General features: G+C 49.2%; 7 protein-coding genes across 7 annotated transcripts; 4 read left to right on the top strand and 3 right to left on the bottom strand.

The window, feature by feature from the left end:
• The first annotated feature begins 1,918 nt into the window (after positions 1 to 1,918).
• Positions 1,919 to 2,401, top strand: GGI43DRAFT_290152 (uncharacterized protein). The gene has a single exon (XM_083201366.1). It carries the CDS (start codon positions 1,973 to 1,975, stop codon positions 2,285 to 2,287), a length of 315 nt encoding a protein of 104 aa, XP_083063332.1. The 5' UTR covers positions 1,919 to 1,972; the 3' UTR covers positions 2,288 to 2,401.
• Positions 2,402 to 4,330, top strand: GGI43DRAFT_290153 (peptidase S8/S53 domain-containing protein). The gene is made up of 4 exons (XM_083201367.1): positions 2,402 to 3,172; positions 3,260 to 3,562; positions 3,626 to 3,821; positions 3,886 to 4,330. Exons 1-4 carry the CDS (start codon positions 2,516 to 2,518, stop codon positions 4,053 to 4,055), a joined length of 1,326 nt encoding a protein of 441 aa, XP_083063331.1. The 5' UTR covers positions 2,402 to 2,515; the 3' UTR covers positions 4,056 to 4,330.
• Positions 4,331 to 4,783: 453 nt separating this feature from the next.
• Positions 4,784 to 6,650, bottom strand: GGI43DRAFT_290148 (bifunctional farnesyl-diphosphate farnesyltransferase/squalene synthase). The gene is made up of 4 exons (XM_083201365.1): positions 6,468 to 6,650; positions 5,338 to 6,391; positions 5,121 to 5,282; positions 4,784 to 5,054 (listed from the first exon to the last, which is right to left on the bottom strand). Exons 1-4 carry the CDS (start codon positions 6,521 to 6,523, stop codon positions 4,938 to 4,940), a joined length of 1,389 nt encoding a protein of 462 aa, XP_083063330.1. The 5' UTR covers positions 6,524 to 6,650; the 3' UTR covers positions 4,784 to 4,937.
• A 972-nt stretch (positions 6,651 to 7,622) lies between these two features.
• Positions 7,623 to 7,863, bottom strand: GGI43DRAFT_398094 (uncharacterized protein). Its single transcript, XM_083205190.1, has one exon. The coding sequence runs from the start codon at positions 7,829 to 7,831 to the stop codon at positions 7,634 to 7,636; it is 198 nt and encodes a 65-aa protein (XP_083063329.1). The 5' UTR covers positions 7,832 to 7,863; the 3' UTR covers positions 7,623 to 7,633.
• A 618-nt stretch (positions 7,864 to 8,481) lies between these two features.
• GGI43DRAFT_432163 (uncharacterized protein) lies at positions 8,482 to 9,653 on the top strand (the record flags this gene model as incomplete). The annotated part of the gene is made up of 2 exons (XM_083209525.1): positions 8,482 to 8,934; positions 8,986 to 9,653. 2 exons carry the CDS (start codon positions 8,482 to 8,484, stop codon positions 9,433 to 9,435), a joined length of 903 nt encoding a protein of 300 aa, XP_083063328.1. The 3' UTR covers positions 9,436 to 9,653.
• A 159-nt stretch (positions 9,654 to 9,812) lies between these two features.
• Positions 9,813 to 12,085, top strand: GGI43DRAFT_398091 (X-domain of DnaJ-containing-domain-containing protein). Its single transcript, XM_083205189.1, has 3 exons — positions 9,813 to 10,149; positions 10,266 to 11,479; positions 11,548 to 12,085. The coding sequence occupies exons 1-3, from the start codon at positions 10,044 to 10,046 to the stop codon at positions 11,722 to 11,724; spliced, it is 1,497 nt and encodes a 498-aa protein (XP_083063327.1). The 5' UTR covers positions 9,813 to 10,043; the 3' UTR covers positions 11,725 to 12,085.
• A 912-nt stretch (positions 12,086 to 12,997) lies between these two features.
• GGI43DRAFT_290082 (uncharacterized protein) lies at positions 12,998 to 15,948 on the bottom strand. The gene has a single exon (XM_083201364.1). It carries the CDS (start codon positions 15,605 to 15,607, stop codon positions 13,172 to 13,174), a length of 2,436 nt encoding a protein of 811 aa, XP_083063326.1. The 5' UTR covers positions 15,608 to 15,948; the 3' UTR covers positions 12,998 to 13,171.
• Positions 15,949 to 16,122: the final 174 nt, after the last annotated feature.

The following is a 16,122-nucleotide window of genomic DNA, read 5'->3' as shown; positions in this document are numbered from 1 at the left end:
GCTTATGGAGTATAGGTAGGGATATATTACTCCCATCTGGTTTATGCAGCTTGCTTGATATTAGGATCATTACCTGCATGCGCTACGATATCTTCTCATAGAGTGATATTTTCTGTAAAATTCGGACTGACCGTCCAAGATGGGTGACATCGGAGCGGAGGGAGCACGGCTTAATTCTACGTGCTAACAATGGTATCTCTTCTATCAATACGGAGTACCGGCATTACGCAATGAGCTCCATCCTGCTCGGTGCTTTATGTGCGTCGTGCAGGCGGCTGTGATACTGGCATAAGCTGCCGTATTCTCTTAGATGGTCCGCAGTGGCTGACGTAGATATTACCTAGTACTAGTAGCTGCTAAATGTAGAATAGAGCACATGTAGGGTTACCCGAGCAAACCTGTAACATAAACATTGGACATATTCTACACACGGCTCAGAGCTGTCAAGCAAGATCCTGAAAACACAAACAAGCAAACAAAGGGGAACGGGCCAACCTTAATTTTCGACTTAAAATAGAAATCTAGCATAGAACTGCATCAACACCAGTAATGAGAGGGAAATCTACTCTGTGGGCTGTAACGGCGAGCTTCAATCCACGAACGAAATACAAGACATGAACCGAGACTTGGCTTCTGTAGCGCGCGTTTCAAATGCTGGTTAGCCAGGCCAGTAGAAAGAGCTCACCAGCTGGATGGAACAGGCGCCGAGCTTCGAGATTCGCTAGCGCTCCGCCGTGTTTCAGACGTGGAGCAGCCCACCAGGGCCCCTGACGCCACCCGAAGCTAATTTCCAGTGCACCCGAACCGTTGCTGTTGTTGGACAATCGAGGTATCAGGTACCTGCACCTGGAATTAGTGATATCTAACGGACGGAAATGAATATCCAAGATTTTCCTCTATAGAAACAAAGAGACGGAATTCGTAATTGTAGGCCCTGAGCTGACTTGAAGCAGAAATAAATTCCTTCATTTTCAAGCATATACGCGTATTAATTCTTATGTAATTCCCTGCAAGAAAGAGCACTCTGTGATCACCCCCTTGGAGGCCCTCAATCGGCGTATGATCTGCCTGGAGGCCGTTAGGAGGTTGGGATCGCTGCTACTTCACATTTGATCGACAAACTCAATGGATGCCATTTTTTCATTATGCGCACTAGCGTAGCAAGCATCGAAGCCTAAGATCACCTTAATGCTTGCTACTGTTATTATTTGATACGCGGGTGTTAGATGGCGATATGCTACGGCCCTGAAGATCAATGGCGCTTGTATCTGCCCCAGGAGGAGTCTCTGCAGATGCTGTGCTCACTTCATCACCCAACGGCGGTTAATAAAACCGAAAGTGAGGTACAACCAGAGACAACCGGTCTAGTGATTTGTATGAGGATTATTTGATATCAAGGGCTGCGGATATTTGCCTCCGGTCGTGTGAATTCGCTATTGTAATACGAAGTAAGCTGCAAAGTATGTCGCTGCGTACCAGGTACCTGGCAACCTGATACACATCCAATGTCAAAACGCCTTGGCGAATAAATCAAGAAATCTCTCCCCGCCGCTAACATGCACTGTCAATCAGCGCCTCACAGCCAAGCCCTCGGCGTGTCTGAGAGAATGAATACTATTATAGAGATCTCAAGAAAAAATAGGCAAAAAAACAAATAGTACAGCCCTGTCCATGCAGGCTGAGCGGTTTTCAAAACGTCTTGCAGTTCGCTTGGCAGAGACACGCTGCCCCCCCTGCACGCCCAAAATCTGAGACACCCACGTCTCGACGTCTGCGTGGGCCCCAAAGCCAACGACCTGCCACAGGTTCCGGCGGCAAAGTCCTGGGTTAGGGGCCCTGAAGCTTCTGCAAGGTACACGCCACAGCAGGTGCTTTTCCAGGCACCGCTACACTGAAGAGGTTCCCCGCCCGCGCCGCTAGCAGGGCCCCATCCCCGGAAGCTCCCCAATTGAACGTTCCATCAATCCCATGCATGAGCGCCTTGGCTCTCTGGGCGTGGGAGAGCTGGGGAGGAGGCCACTCTCACGCACTCACTTTTTTTTTTGTTTTTCTTCTCCTCATTTTGCTGCCCCCCCATGTCATTTGGTCTTTTCTTTTCTCTTCACCTACGCTTCACTTGTCGATTCTTTATTTCCTTCGCCTCCCCCTCTCGTTTTTAGGATTTTATAAGTCCTATTCACACGCTCTCTCTGTTCTCTCGCAAATAGTCGCTGGCCTGGTCCTCCGCACTTGGACTGCAACAATATTCTATTTTTACCGTCATTCTTTATTTCGAGTAGCTGGTTAATAGAGGATCCGTTGATCGCCGAATCCTTTATCCTCTCTTTGTATCCTTTTTTTTTTTTTTTTTTTTTTTGGCCCAACGCGGATCCATAGCTTTATTTCTTTTTTTGGAGCGAAAGAACCAACATTCCTTCAGCCTTGACGAGTGAACAGCCGGGCCTGTCCTCACAAACCAAAGTACTATTAATATTCACTTCCCTTTCCGTTCGAACCAAGTCAAAGAACCGTCACGATGGCGCCTTTCAACACCATGCTTGGGTATCTCCTGTTAGTGGTGGCCCCTTTGGCGGCTGCCCTGCCGTTCCATGGCCCCAACACCCATAACCACATCAACCTCAACTTCAACCTCACCGAAACCATCAACGAGATCAATGAAAACTTGGCTGGCCTAGTTGGATACATTACCAACCCTCACGCCAAGAACATCGTTGCCAACCGCTACATTGTCGTCTACAACAACACCTTCGGCTCCGAGGCCATCGCCGCCAAGCAGGCCGAGTTCGCTGCCACCATCCAGAAGCGCAACCTTGGAAAGCGAAGCCTCGGCGGCAACATGCTGTCCACTGAAATCCACTCCTTCCAGATGCACACCTGGCGCGCCATGGCTCTCGACGCTGACGACGAGATGATCAAGTCCATTTTCGCCGCCAAGGAGGTCGCCTATATCGAGGCTGATACCGTCGTCCAGACCAAGGCTCTCGTTGCCCAAACCAACGCTACTCCTGGCCTTATCCGTCTCTCTAACCGAAACATTGGTGGCAAGAACTACATCTTTGACAACTCTGCTGGCGCTGGTATCACTGCCTACGTCGTCGACACTGGTATTAGAGTCACCCACACTGAGTTTGAGGGCCGTGCTTCTTTCGGTGCCAACTTTGTCAACACCAACGTATGTAACAATATGCCCTTCTTATACGCCCAAACTGGCGAATGCATTTCTCACCAGTATGAACAAAAAGCTAACAATAGTGCTTAGAACACTGATGAGAACGGCCACGGCAGCCACGTTTCTGGTACCATTGGTGGTGCTACCTTCGGTGTTGCCAAGAACATCAAGCTTGTTGCTGTCAAGGTCCTTGATGCCTCTGGTGCCGGTAGCAACTCTGGCGTTCTGAACGGCATGCAGTTCGTCGTCAATGACGTCCAGGCCAAGGGCCTCGCTGGCAAGGCTGTCATGAACATGTCTCTCGGTGGCTCTCTGTCCGCTGCTGTCAACAACGCTATTGCTGCCATTGCTAACGCTGGTGTCGTCCCCGTTGTTGCTGCTGGTAACGAGAACGTACGTTCATATCCCTTTCACTCGTCTCCCCTGGAAAAGCGCTGTTTCTAACTCGTATTATAGCAAGATACTGCCAACACCTCTCCTGGCTCTGCCCCTCAGGCCATCACCGTCGGTGCTATCGATGCCACCACCGATATCCGTGCCAGCTTCTCCAACTTTGGCGCCGATGTCGATATCTACGCCCAGGGTGTTAACGTTCTCAGCGTTGGCATCAAGTCTGATACTGATACTGCCGTTCTCAGCGGTACCAGCATGGGTAAGGACCCAACTCTTGTATACAAATCTTTTGAACCCTAAACTAATTCATGTTCTTCATATAGCCACCCCTCACGTTGCCGGTCTCGCTGGCTACCTGATGGCTCTCAAGGGTGTTACCAACGTCAACGATGTCACCACCCTCATCAAGAACCTCGCCACTGCCTCCGGCGCCTCGGTCCAGCAGAACGTTGCCGGAACCACCAACCTCATCGCCAACAACGGTCAACTGTAAATTACTCGACTGTATCCCTTTATCCAGTCGTTGATATGACGGGACCAGAAGAAGAAAAAAGAAAGAGCGCATTGAAGTTTAAAATTCTTATCTCTTGCGATTTCATAGACATATAATTTTTTTTCCGAGACAAAGAAGAAGCCTTGGAAACGTTGAGATGGTAGCTATCTGCCTGAGAAGTGTTAATTAGCTTGTGGTTATTGTGAGCAGCGCAACGTATCAAGCACATGTAGATATAATAGAGAACGTTGCCATAATTGTTTCATTTATAGATTATGGAAATTGTGAATATTTAGCAACGAAGCAGTGAAGATATTTGTGCAAAGTTATATGTGATATATCTAAACTCATATATATTACAAAATTAATAATAGTTGGATTGGCATAATTCAGAATAAACACGGGCATATTCAATGCGCACAGCTTCGCCGTTGCGATATTCGCATCGCAAAGCCATACTTGTAATATGGGTATGTTTGCTCGCCCGCGCAAATCCAACCTCGTTAAAACCCAAGGCTGGAGATTTACGCTGCGTCAAGCTAGTTAAAGCGACTAAAAGCAATGGAAAGGGCTAATATCAGCACTTCTTCGGCACAACCACAGTCATGGAAGGACTGGATTGCAATTTGACATCCGTGCTAGTTTTGTAGACAGAAGGAAAAGTAAAAAGGAGAAAAACCACGCTGCTTTTGATATTTAGCACCTGTTGTTAACGATCAAGCAGAAACTATGATTCCTGCTCGATTTAGCATTAAAGATATTAATTAAGATAGTAAGTATACATTGTGTATGCTTGGCAGATATCATGAGCCAAGATCTGTAGTGTATGAGGGCATCAAGGCATCGCAATTGGGTGGTATCATCAATAAGTCAGTAGCGTCGTTACAATTCATCACGGTCCAATACTGGAGGCGTACCGCCAGCAGCACCCGACCACAGCTTGGCAGTATCAGTAAAAGTGCCGTCAAATCTCGCACCGAAGAACCAAGCAATGCCAATCTGTGTAGTGTTAGATTCGCTTATCTTGTAATTAAATCTGGGGTAGAATAAGTAGATATATCTTACCATAACACCCGTCATGGTTAACAAAACACCGAGAACGACAGCAACCAGGATGGCGGTTTCGCCAGTGGACATGCCGGGTTCTTGTTTCTGCTTCTCCTGGGCTTCCTTGGTGAGCTTCTTGACATCTGTTCTTGGAAACAAGGTTTCGATGAATTGCTCAATCTAGAGGGTCAAATTTGTTAGCAAAGTTCCAACTCAGAGAAGAGCTTCTTCGTACCTTAGCACACTGTACGCTAATTGCCAAAAAGCTGGGATCCCGAGGGTCATTCTTCTTTTGAATGCGCCTTGCATATCTTCGGAAAACATCACAAAGAACTTGGAGGTTCTGTGTGCTTTCTAACATGATTTGGCAAGCATCTCCCTTAGTAATCTTGATATGGCTTTTCAGCACAGCTGGGTTCCTGAAGCATAGTTCCAGGGTGGCAATGGCCATGCCCTGCGGAATGGCAACAAAGTTGAAAGCACTTTGATCCCTCATGCCGGCCATATAGAAAAGACAGTCTTCAGCGTGCTTCAGGGCGTCGAGTACCATTTCTGATACGCAGTTTACCGCCTGTGGTTCATACTTGGGATCAAACAGGTCTTCCCATTTGTCAACATGCTTGCTCCAAATCTCCTTTGGATACCATCGTCGGCGGTCACCCCAATCCTCATGGATATCACGGATGATGTTTGTTTTCTGCAGGAACTGACCCATGGATTCGGTCAAGGCGGGCCTCTCAGCCAGCTTGGGGTTGGCAAGTTCAGAAGCAACAAAGAGCCGCGTCAGGCCCTCGCCGACCAGGCCCGCAACGTAGTGGCAGTATAGCTCATATTCCTTAACGGTCTGCACACCATTTTCAATCATTTCGGTATTTTGAGCGTAGTCAGCCATGCCGTTGCCCATCTTGATAGTCATGTCCTTGATAATCTCGTAATAACCCTTCTTGAGCTTCTTAAGCTCGGTAATCACGACATCAAAGTGCTCTAGAAGCTCTGCGTCCTTTTCTTTGCTGTCGTGGTACTGCCAGCCATCCTGCTCCATTGTCACATGGAATTGTCGTAGCATAGGGACCTTGATATCGAGGGGGATAGTCATATCATCCTCAATTGTGTCGAGGCCACGTAGCACCAAGTAGAAAAGGGTGATTGGGACCAAAAGCTCGTGGTTGAGTTCTTGAATGACAGCCGAGAAACTACGGCTGGTCATATTCAAATAGCGAAAACATTCTGATAATGTCGCACACTCGGTCGAGGGGTCGCGTTTGTGAACAGGGTCATGCCATAGCTTCCTGGAATTGGCGGGTTAGCAACGTGTCGTAAAATTATCTTGGATCCTCCTCGGATTTTCTCCATGATTACACCTACCATTGAATCATGGAGCGCAATTGGCCCGGGTGCAGTAAATAGTAGAGCGCGCCCATTGTGGTTGGTTTCCGTGAGCACTTTAAAAGCTTGTCGGCTGGTTGTGCGGTTGAGGGTGGGTGGAGGAAATAGTAAAAATTTAGTATAGAAAAGCCAGCACTAAAACAATTTGGTTACCGTGTTCGTAGTTTGAGCGAACCGCCGGGTGGAAAAAATAGTACGGGGTATAGTGAAAACAAATACTATTAATAAGATACACAGCACCTGAAGGAAGGGAAGAAAGAGAAGTTAAGCAATGGGGGGGAACGTGGGAACTAAGAGAGTGTCGTGGTTAAAATGAAAGACTGCGAAAAAGGAAGTGGGAGCTGATTAAAATACGAATACGCCGATGGATCATTGTGAGAGCTACGGGGCCCCACAGAAGCGCACAACAGACAAATTGTTCCGAAGCAAACTCCATACAGTAGGGTTAGTATACAGTTTTTACAGGTTGGTTGTTTTAGCTGCTGGCACGGCTGCGATTCCGCTAATGCGCTTGAACATGCAGGAGACGCGCAACTATTGCGAATACGGAATAGAGGCTGGGGAGTTTTAGGGGTTAACGGTGGGAGAGAATATTTCCTGGCCGTCATTGAATCGCGTCTATAGGGGGATTGTCAAGCAGTGTCATTTAATGCCTTTTGGGGTCGGAATCTGATGCCTGGATCCGGAGTACCCCTCCCTGCAGGTTATCGCCGTTTCTTTTCTTCGGTGCTGACAGACGCTACCGTCATGATGACTCAGCCGGTAGATAAATCGTCGACCTAAATCCGATATATGAGGGCTTCGGGATGTGAATGTTTGCAGACTCCGTTTCGGTATCAGCCCGGATAGCTATCTGGGTAAGGACGAGGTAAGAAAATGGTCAAGGTAAGCTCTTAGGAGAATCAATAGTCTGTAATCAGCATTGCATGAGCACGAATACGAGTTTGGAGAAACAGTGTGAGATTTCGCCGTTGTACAGGGAAGATTGTGCATGGCTCTTCTGTGAGACCGGAGGGTTAGAGTGTTTGAGAAGTGAAAAGGTAGATAGTCATTTACTACCTAGTAGGTAGGAAATGCTAATTACGAGGCTTAATGACAGTTTAAACTTTTCACAGCCATCTTGGTAATGTAAGTGTCCATGGAGGCTACCTATCATAGAGACACAGACTTGCTTCGTCTGGGCTTCGCACAACATCGTCCCACGGCGTGCACATGAACTTCATTGCCGGGTCGTAGTTATTCCAAATCCCTGTCATTTCTGTAAGACACCAACTACCGAATGCACAGGGGGAGGATAGGATAGGGGCCAAGGGGGAAGAATCTTCACTTACAAGGCAGCACATTCTTGTGGCACTTTCCTTCCATGAGATATCCCACATCTAAAGAGTACATAGAAATTGACTTGAAAATTTTCCTTTCCGCACTTGCCGAAGCTATTAATTGAATGCCGCAGATACTACAAAATTACTGCTTGTTTCTTTAATTAAGATCTGCTGCTATATCCAAGAGCCGAGATAGCTATTGGGCCCATCAAGCTTCTTTCCGGGTCCTACAAAGCTTTAATGCATATATATCTTTTTTCAGCTCCATGTCATTAGTAGATAGCATATTGTTTACCCATAAGAGGCTTTAGGGAAATGGACAAGATAGTGCAGTATAGTTATAGGCAGGTGTTACGACCCAGTTGTTTCCTGGCAGGTGACTGTCTACCACGTTTGGTTTTGAGGCAGGTACTACCAGATTAGACTAAAAGAGAGGCAAGTGAAGCTTATCGTTGTTGGAACAGGTGACACTTTCCGTCAATCACACAAGACTGTACAGGAGCATCAGAGTAACACTTTCCTCTCTGTCGTTCCGACATCTAGCTATTGTGCCTCTGATCTTCTCCCCTACACTATGCTTTGGAGAGCTTCACTTCATATCCATTGGGAACCTGAATCATCAAAAGTTCAGTGATTATCACCATACTGACAAAATCAGCAGCTTCATCACAATGGCAAGCTGCCAATCAAATGGCCATCGTCAACCGCGCTTTCTCATATGGGGAGGCAACGGATGGATTGCTGGACATTTGAAGCGCCTTTTGGAGAAGCAAGGCAAAGAAGTCCACACCACGACGATTCGCATGGAAAACCGAGAGGCTGTCCTTTCTGAGCTCTTCCTAACCAAGCCAACTCACGTCCTAAATGCTGCTAGATGCACTGGAAGACCAAATGTTGACTGGTGTGAAGAGAATAAATCACAGACGGTGCGATCCAACGCCATTGGCACACTTAACTTGGCAGATGCCTGCTTCCAGGCGAATATCCATTGCACTGTCTTCGCCACAGGTTGCGTGTATCAATACGATAAGGCGCATCCCATTGGAGGGCGTGGCTACACGGAGGAAGATCGCCCGAATTTTGAAGGAAGTTTTTATTCCTTAACCAAGAGTCATGTTGAACCGGTACGCTTTTACGGTCAAGAGTGGATGTGATGATACTAACACCTCATCCAGATCTTGAGTAGTTATCCCAACTGTCTCATCCTTCGCCTTCGCATGCCTGTTAGCGATGACCTCCATCACCGCAATTTCGTAACCAAGATCATTAGCTACGACAGGGTGGTAGATATCCCCAACAGCAACACTATCCTTCATGATCTTCTACCCGCTTCCATCATTCTCGCAGAGCATGGTGAAGGCGGCGTGTATAACTTTACCAATCCAGGCGCCATTTCGCACAACGAGGTTCTTACGCTGTTCAAAAAGATTGTGAGACCAGAACTCTGTTGGGAAAACTTTACGCTCGAGGAACAAGCCAAAGTCATCAAGGCAGGCCGAAGCAACTGTACTCTCGACGCAACCAAACTGGTTAACAAGCTGGGGGAGTATAAATATGAGATTCCCGAGATTCATGAAGCTTATGAAAAATGCTTCAAGCGAATGAAGGCTTTGGGTGTTCAATAAGGACAGTTTAGTGTTGCTGTGGTCCGTTAATGGTTCATCTACGTGCATAGGTATTTACCTGTTAGTGACGTATCTAGTTGGAAGGCGCTGCAATTCTCTGGGCTTGACGTTTAGCGGCCAGTTTTTAGCAATAATAGATTGCTTTATTTGAGTGCATTATGCAGATTCAAACATTTTTACAGCACAAGCTGTTCTTTACTGGACAATGTTCCTGTGACAAAAGATATATGACGATGCTTACTTAGCAAACTATGTAAATCAAACTGCAGACCAGACTATCGATTTTCATGTGAAAATCCGATAGGGCGCTGAAACGGCTGGATCTGCGGCGCAGTTTTAGCTGCCTGTCACCAATCTTATCTCATCTGTATAATAAGGCTAGCGGCACTGCCCCGCCATTACGTAGCGCCGACGAGGCAAACCACTCGGCCTTGGGCAAAATTTCGGCTGCGGCGAACAAATATGCCATGTTTCTACTAATGCCGCGATAAAGAACCGCGAAACCGCCATCTTACACCTCCCATAGCGCAGCCAAATCTCTTGATTTTCTCTCTTAATTAGACACACTTGAAAGCGCCGCACTCGCATATCAAGGAAACACATTCAAAATGGTCGTCGACACGGCCTACTACGATACCCTCGGCGTCTCGCCGCAGGCCACTGAGCTTGAGATCAAAAAGGCCTACCGTAAGATGGCCATTGTCCACCACCCAGGTATGTATTGAGCGCGCACCTTTCTACCACTTCCACCGTTTTCGCCGTGCGATATTTTACCACTACGCACTTGATTTGTCCCTCTACCGCTTTTCTAACAAGTCTTCTGCCGCCAGATAAGAACCCAAACGATCCGACAGCACACGAAAAGTTCCAGGCCATTGGTGAGGCCTACCAAGTTCTCTCTGACGGGGATCTGCGAAAAGCCTACGATAAGTATGGAAAGGACCACGCAAAACCGCAAGAGGGCTTCGTCGACCCAGCCGAATTCTTCTCCGCCATTTTTGGCGGCGAGGCTTTTGTCGACTGGATTGGCGAGATTAGCCTGATGAAAGATTTGGCGGCCACCATGGACATTGCCATGGAGGGAGAGGAAGAAGGAGAGGCTCCGCCAGCAGAGGATGAAGAATTCCCCGGAACAGCTGAGGCGATGAAGGAGAGTATGAAGGAGAACCCGAGCGCATCCACAGGTTCTGCTTCTGCACCGCCACCGCCTACGGTGGTTGTAGATGAGGAGAAGACGCCTTCGGGTTCCGCTACTGCGACGCCCCCGCCGGCTCGGTCTGACGCGACGTCTCCAGCCCCTTCTGTTGGCTCCCGGAGACAGATCCCCATTCGACCGGCTCTTATGGACAAGGCTTATGACGAATCGGCAGAGAAGGAGATGGAGCAGGCAGAAGATGACAAGGGCAAGGGTCGCAAGAAGGGTGGTATGAGCAAGGAACAGAGAGATAAGCTGCTGGCTTATGAGAAGGAGCGTGCCCGCATCCGTCAAGAGCGCGTGGAGCAACTGTCAAAGAAACTGCTGGACCGAGTCAGCGTATGGGCTGAGACCGACAAGAGCGCCGATGTCACAAGGGCCTTCCAGGAGAAGATGCGACTCGAGGTGGAGAATCTCAAGATGGAGTCGTTCGGTATTGATATCCTTCACGCCATCGGCCAGACCTACGTGTCCAAGGCCTCGACTCTTTTGCGCAGCCAAAAGTTCCTTGGCATCGGCGGCTTCTTCAGCAAGCTGAAGGACAAGGGCACACTGGTCAAGGATACCTGGAACACCATCAGCAGCGCTATTGATGCACAGCAGACAGTGGAGGACATGGCCAAGATGGAGGAGAGAGGCGGCGAGGACTGGACGGACGAGAAGCGCGTTGAGTACGAGCGCCGTGTCACGGGCAAGATCTTGACTGCCGCGTGGAGGGGCAGCAGGTTTGAGATTCAGGGCGTGCTGCGCGAGGTGTGCGACTCGGTTCTGAACGACAAGAAGGTTCCATTGTCGAAGCGATTGGAGCGAGCGCAGGCGCTCATTCTGATTGGCGAGATATTCCTCAAGGTATGTGATGTTTTCCCTGCTTGCTATCGGGTTTGTTATAGATATCTGACCGTGGATTCACTTACTAGGCCGAGCGCTCCCCCGAAGAAGAGGGCGATTATCTGCTTTTCGAGCAGCTTGTTGCCGAAGCAGCCATCAAGAAGGACAAGCACGAAGATAAACACAAGCATAAGAAGCACCACGATAAAACTGCAGAGGCGGTTGCCCAGGATGCGCCTAATGTGCCAAAACCGGCGGCGGCATAAAGTTTTTGAGTACGGCGATAGAAAAAAATCAACGAGAGACGTTTAATGGCGAATATCAGAGGAAAGAAAACGGGGGAGGAGTAGAGATGAAGAAAAAGGGAACCGAGGGAGATTGTCTGTTTGTTTGTTTAGAGAGATTAATGTCAAGATTGCCGGATAGAGAGCGATCAGCCCATTTACCATTTTACCATAGAATACACCCACCACCATTTTAGTTTAGTTAACTTGTTCTCTTCTCCTTTCATGATAGGTACTTGGTTCATTCATGTATCTCAGCATCTCTGCCCAAAAAAAGGGGGGGGATAGCAAAACATATCACACAATAAAAAAAAAAAGGCATATTTTAAGCAGGACACACAACCATTAGAAGGCATAAACGCTTTTTCTTCTATTCCATTTCCATCATCACTGAAGAGACCCAGCGTATTCTATCTCGCATACATAAAAATAATGCAGTTTCCTCTTCTTTTATATCCAGAGACATTGCAAACTCGTTAAACTTTGTGTAGCCCCCTTTATGTAGAAGAGCTAAACGATATATAAAAGTTTCTTTGTGTTTTTTTCTTCTTCTTTGTTTTCTTTCTTTCTTCTTTTCTTTCAAGGAAGGAAAAAAAAAAAAAAAAAAATAAGCGCTTCGTGTTTCTCTTCTTCCAATCTTCTCATTTCGTCTCGGCGCAAATATTCATGCTGTGTCCGTGGCTTTCTCTCTTTTTTTTTTTCTTTCGTCTTTCTCTATATTTTATCTCTTTCGTCCTTTGCTTTGCCTCTGCGGGTATCTGATCTTACACATGTGAAAAACAACAAAAAACACACAACAGCAAAAAATAATCGAGTAGTCAAATAATGACAAGGATATCTCAGAAAGAAGGACTTTGCGGGAGGAAAGGAACGCTGTGAAGTCGTATTCCCCTCCTCGAGCGTACCTAACGAAGGTTTTTGGTTCGTACTCGGATTGTAGAAGAAGGGTATTTCAGGGAGGGGGTTGGGATACGAGGAAGCTCTCAAGTAGAAAAGAAAAAGAAAAAAAAGAATGGAGATGGCTGGTTGTAGGAAGAATGGAGTGATCATGGCCTTCATAAACGCAATGAAAAAGCTCATTGTCTGATAGTAGCAACAAAAGTATAAAAGAAATATGATAGTGTAAACGCCATGTGAAATCCAAAGGAGCGCCGTGTATCCCCGATATCCCGAGATATAACTATAAGTGTAGATGTATAGAAAAATATATGCTGTCGCAGATATAAAATAGAAAAAAGGGTAGTAGAGAAGTGAAAAAGGAAATATTGCAGTAGTAGGTGGCAACTAGGACTGAGAAAAGAAAGAAAAAAATGGATATGAATGAGTGGCGATGTGAAGAAGTAAGTAGCGACTGCGCCGCGGATATAGAAACTTCAAAAAGGCGATTGTAAAAGATTATTCGCCCGTATAAATGCGAAAGGTCGGATAGCTAGTGACCCGCAGCGCGCAATTCTATGCCGCTGTCGCGGTCTTGGGCCTCCTTGGGCCATGTGTCGGATTCCGCAATTGAGATGGTATCGTCCCCAAAGTGCGATGCAGAAATGGTAGATATTGTATCGTCTCCAGCCTGGGACGTGTCTTCGCCGTAATCGTAGTATGAAGCCGCCAAGACACGTCCAGGCATGGCATCCACGTCGGCGATCTTGACTCGGTAAGCCAGCGCTTTCTGCCCCTCCTTTATCAGCAGATCGGTCCAGTTCAGGCACTTCTTGAGACTCTGGTTCATCTTCTGGCTGTCAAGGAGGAGCTCTTGATGTCTGGTGAGATCAAGTTGGAGACGGCGCTCATCGCGTTTACGCCGCTTAACACTGGGTGAATCTGCCTTTGCTTGAGGGTCGGTAGATTTGGGGTCAGTGGCGGCATTTTCGTTGGATAACTCGGAGTCGACCAGCGAGTCTTCATCTTCCTCTTCATCCTCCTCCTCGTCTTCTTCTTCTTCGTCCTCATCGTCGTCGTATTCTTGATTCTCCGGGTTTGCGTCCTCTTCCTTCTCACTAACATCCGTAAGGCCGCCCGAAGCGTCTGGTACAGACAGAGAGGCTCCTCCTTGGTTGGTAGCCGCTGTAAGGCGGCCAGCTCTGGATAAGCGGCGGAAGCGGCGCAATTCCGCGGATTGTTTGCGGAGTTGCCTCTCAAGAGTCCTATTGATGGCCTCCAGAGAAGCATTGGTGATTTCGAGATCCTGAACTTTACGTTCACGCCGAGCGCTCAGGACGAGGTGGTCAAGCGGCTCGGAATTCTGAGATAACCTCTTATGGCTGCGGGACTCGGAATCTGAATCGTCGCTGTGTTCACCCTCCCCGTCTTCGCCCTCGCTGTCCTCGTCCTCTTCATCCTCCAGCTCATCAGCCATTTGCAAAATCGTTGCCATAGTCACTGGCTGTGACAATTGCGCTAAGCCTGGGCTTAGGAGCGGCGGCGTCATCTCAGGCGCATGAGGCGTATGAATCATGGGTGGCGCGATGGTTGGTGTAGCGACCTTTGGTGTTACTATTCCATCTATGGACTGGACACTGCCTGCGCGGCCATGCCCCTGTTTTAGCCGCAGAGGCGCTTCGATACTGACTCTCCGCTTGCCGACCTGGCTTGCGGAGCCCGCCAACGTCGGTGACGGGTGGGCTGAGGATCGAACTGGAGAAGTTGGAGAAATGACGGTGGTCCGTATTGATTGCGGTGACTGTTGGTGGTGTTGTTGTAGTGGTAATGTAGGGTGTGTAAGGTTCTTGGAAGGCGATGCTGGCCTCGAATGCAATTGTACCGTGCTGGATCCTGCGACAGACGAGGCGCCGGTATTTGGGCGAGGCGGTTTAGAGCCGCTGGATACGGTCGAGCCCGACCCAGAGCTGCGCGCTGATAATCTTGCGTCCACATCTGGTGCGCCATTGGCGTAAAAGAATTTGGTAGCAACCCCCTCTTGCGCCGAGCTCAGCGAGTGAGAGCTTGAGCTTGGGTATGAAGGAGGGCTCGTAACTCGCTTGCTGGCAGCATCGCTCGCATAGAAGAAGGTCGGCGTACTCTTAGTATGGACCACAGAAGCTGGCCGAGGCGGATGTGATGTTGGGGCGGCGGGCTTTATGCTGCTCGCGTAGAAGAACTTGGAGTCTTCCCCTGGCCCGTTGGACGAGTTTCCGATGCTCTTCCTGGAGCCCATGCTGTCGGTCCGTGCCAGTGGCGATACACCCAGCCCGCGGCTACTCCTATTGCTCTTGGTTTCCCATCCATCGCTCAGCTTGTCGAGATTCGGCGTACTATTCGGCGTCGTATGAGTGCTTTCGGCACGGGTCTGCCTGGTGCCTGACCGCGGGGCGGTGCTGTGACTTAGGAATGATGATCCAGTAACAGAGCTGACATCACTGCGAGGAGATTGCGCGCCGGTAATCGAAGATCCTGATCTGCGAGCCATGGGCGTCGTAGCCGTTGTCGTCGTCGCCGCCGCCTGACCTCGCACAGCAACTTTGGGCGTCAGGGGCGCTCGGGTCGAGCCTCTTGCGACTCCAGTTCCAGCCCCAGCGCTCAGCGGAGGCTGGCGAGGCTTGTCTCCGATCGGCATGGCGGTAGAGTTCCTCGTGGTAGAAGAACGCGTAGTCGGAGCAGCGGCAGCCCTCACAGAAAGCACATGTTGTTGATTCGGGGATCGAGCTTGCACCGCAGCGGGCTTTGGCGCGACGCTGGCACGGATGAGGGGCCTGGCTTGGACTGTCGAGGTCGATCGAGCGGCTGGCGCAGCGCTTGTCTTTTCGGCAGCCGGTCTCTTGGGGACTGCGGGCTTGCCGGCGGCGAGGCGTGAGAGTCGGGAGGCGGACGATGGTGTTTTTGCGTTGTCGACGATGGTGTCTGAGTATGGGTTGACCTGCACGGAGCGCATCCTCCAAAGCGGCCACAGTCACTCGCTGGTGGCTGTCGGTAGCGTTCCCTGGCTCCCTTGGGCAGCGTCCCTAGCACTATAATTAAGCCCGCTGTGGTGGCTAGCCGGGCCAGAAATTAGGGGGCGTGTGGAGGGATAAAAGGAGCCGGGAGAGCCTGAGGCGGTCCACTAGGCCAGCGGGACGGGCAGCTATAAATTAGAGGAGGGATCGCTGTTAATGTCAACGTTACGGAGCACGAGGCGGGAGCGAGCGAGCGGCATCTGGTACTTTGCAATCTTGACGATGCTCGGCGCAGCGTCTTTTTTTACGTGCGCATCGAGCGGCGATGACATTCATTGCATCGCCTGACTGAGAGAAGCACCGCACACGCAACAATTATGGCCCAATCCATTTGCAGCGCAAGGGTTTACGGCCCCCCGCAAGTTCTGTATCCAGAAAGGCGGTAAAGCGTGCAGCTGCAAGCCGGTGGTCCTATGAGACGAAGCGGCATGCCAGGCCAAAGCCAAAGCCCACA

Source organism: Trichoderma evansii (assembly GCF_050947405.1).
Source record: "Trichoderma evansii strain SZMC 28006 chromosome Unknown GGI43scaffold_4, whole genome shotgun sequence".
Taxonomy (NCBI): domain Eukaryota; kingdom Fungi; phylum Ascomycota; class Sordariomycetes; order Hypocreales; family Hypocreaceae; genus Trichoderma; species Trichoderma evansii.
The sequence above is the reverse complement of the archived record's forward strand: the minus strand, read 5'-3'. Positions and strand labels throughout refer to the sequence as shown.

Excerpts from the sequence above, each read along its gene's own strand:
- GGI43DRAFT_290152 (XM_083201366.1), top strand. The coding sequence starts at position 1,973 with ATGAGCGCCTTGGCTCTCTGGGCGTGGGAGAGCTGGGGAGGAGGCCAC.
- GGI43DRAFT_290153 (XM_083201367.1), top strand. The coding sequence starts at position 2,516 with ATGGCGCCTTTCAACACCATGCTTGGGTATCTCCTGTTAGTGGTGGCC. Across the intron at positions 3,173-3,259 it reads CCAACTTTGTCAACACCAAC|AACACTGATGAGAACGGCCA; the intron begins GTATGTAACAAT and ends AATAGTGCTTAG. Across the intron at positions 3,563-3,625 it reads TTGCTGCTGGTAACGAGAAC|CAAGATACTGCCAACACCTC; the intron begins GTACGTTCATAT and ends CTCGTATTATAG.
- GGI43DRAFT_290148 (XM_083201365.1), bottom strand. The coding sequence starts at position 6,523 with ATGGGCGCGCTCTACTATTTACTGCACCCGGGCCAATTGCGCTCCATG. Across the intron at positions 6,392-6,467 it reads TTGCGCTCCATGATTCAATG|GAAGCTATGGCATGACCCTG; the intron begins GTAGGTGTAATC and ends CGCCAATTCCAG. Across the intron at positions 5,055-5,120 it reads TAACCATGACGGGTGTTATG|ATTGGCATTGCTTGGTTCTT; the intron begins GTAAGATATATC and ends AACACTACACAG.
- GGI43DRAFT_398094 (XM_083205190.1), bottom strand. The coding sequence starts at position 7,831 with ATGTGCTGCCTTGTAAGTGAAGATTCTTCCCCCTTGGCCCCTATCCTA.
- GGI43DRAFT_398091 (XM_083205189.1), top strand. The coding sequence starts at position 10,044 with ATGGTCGTCGACACGGCCTACTACGATACCCTCGGCGTCTCGCCGCAG. Across the intron at positions 10,150-10,265 it reads GGCCATTGTCCACCACCCAG|ATAAGAACCCAAACGATCCG; the intron begins GTATGTATTGAG and ends TTCTGCCGCCAG. Across the intron at positions 11,480-11,547 it reads TTGGCGAGATATTCCTCAAG|GCCGAGCGCTCCCCCGAAGA; the intron begins GTATGTGATGTT and ends TTCACTTACTAG.
- GGI43DRAFT_290082 (XM_083201364.1), bottom strand. The coding sequence starts at position 15,607 with ATGCGCTCCGTGCAGGTCAACCCATACTCAGACACCATCGTCGACAAC.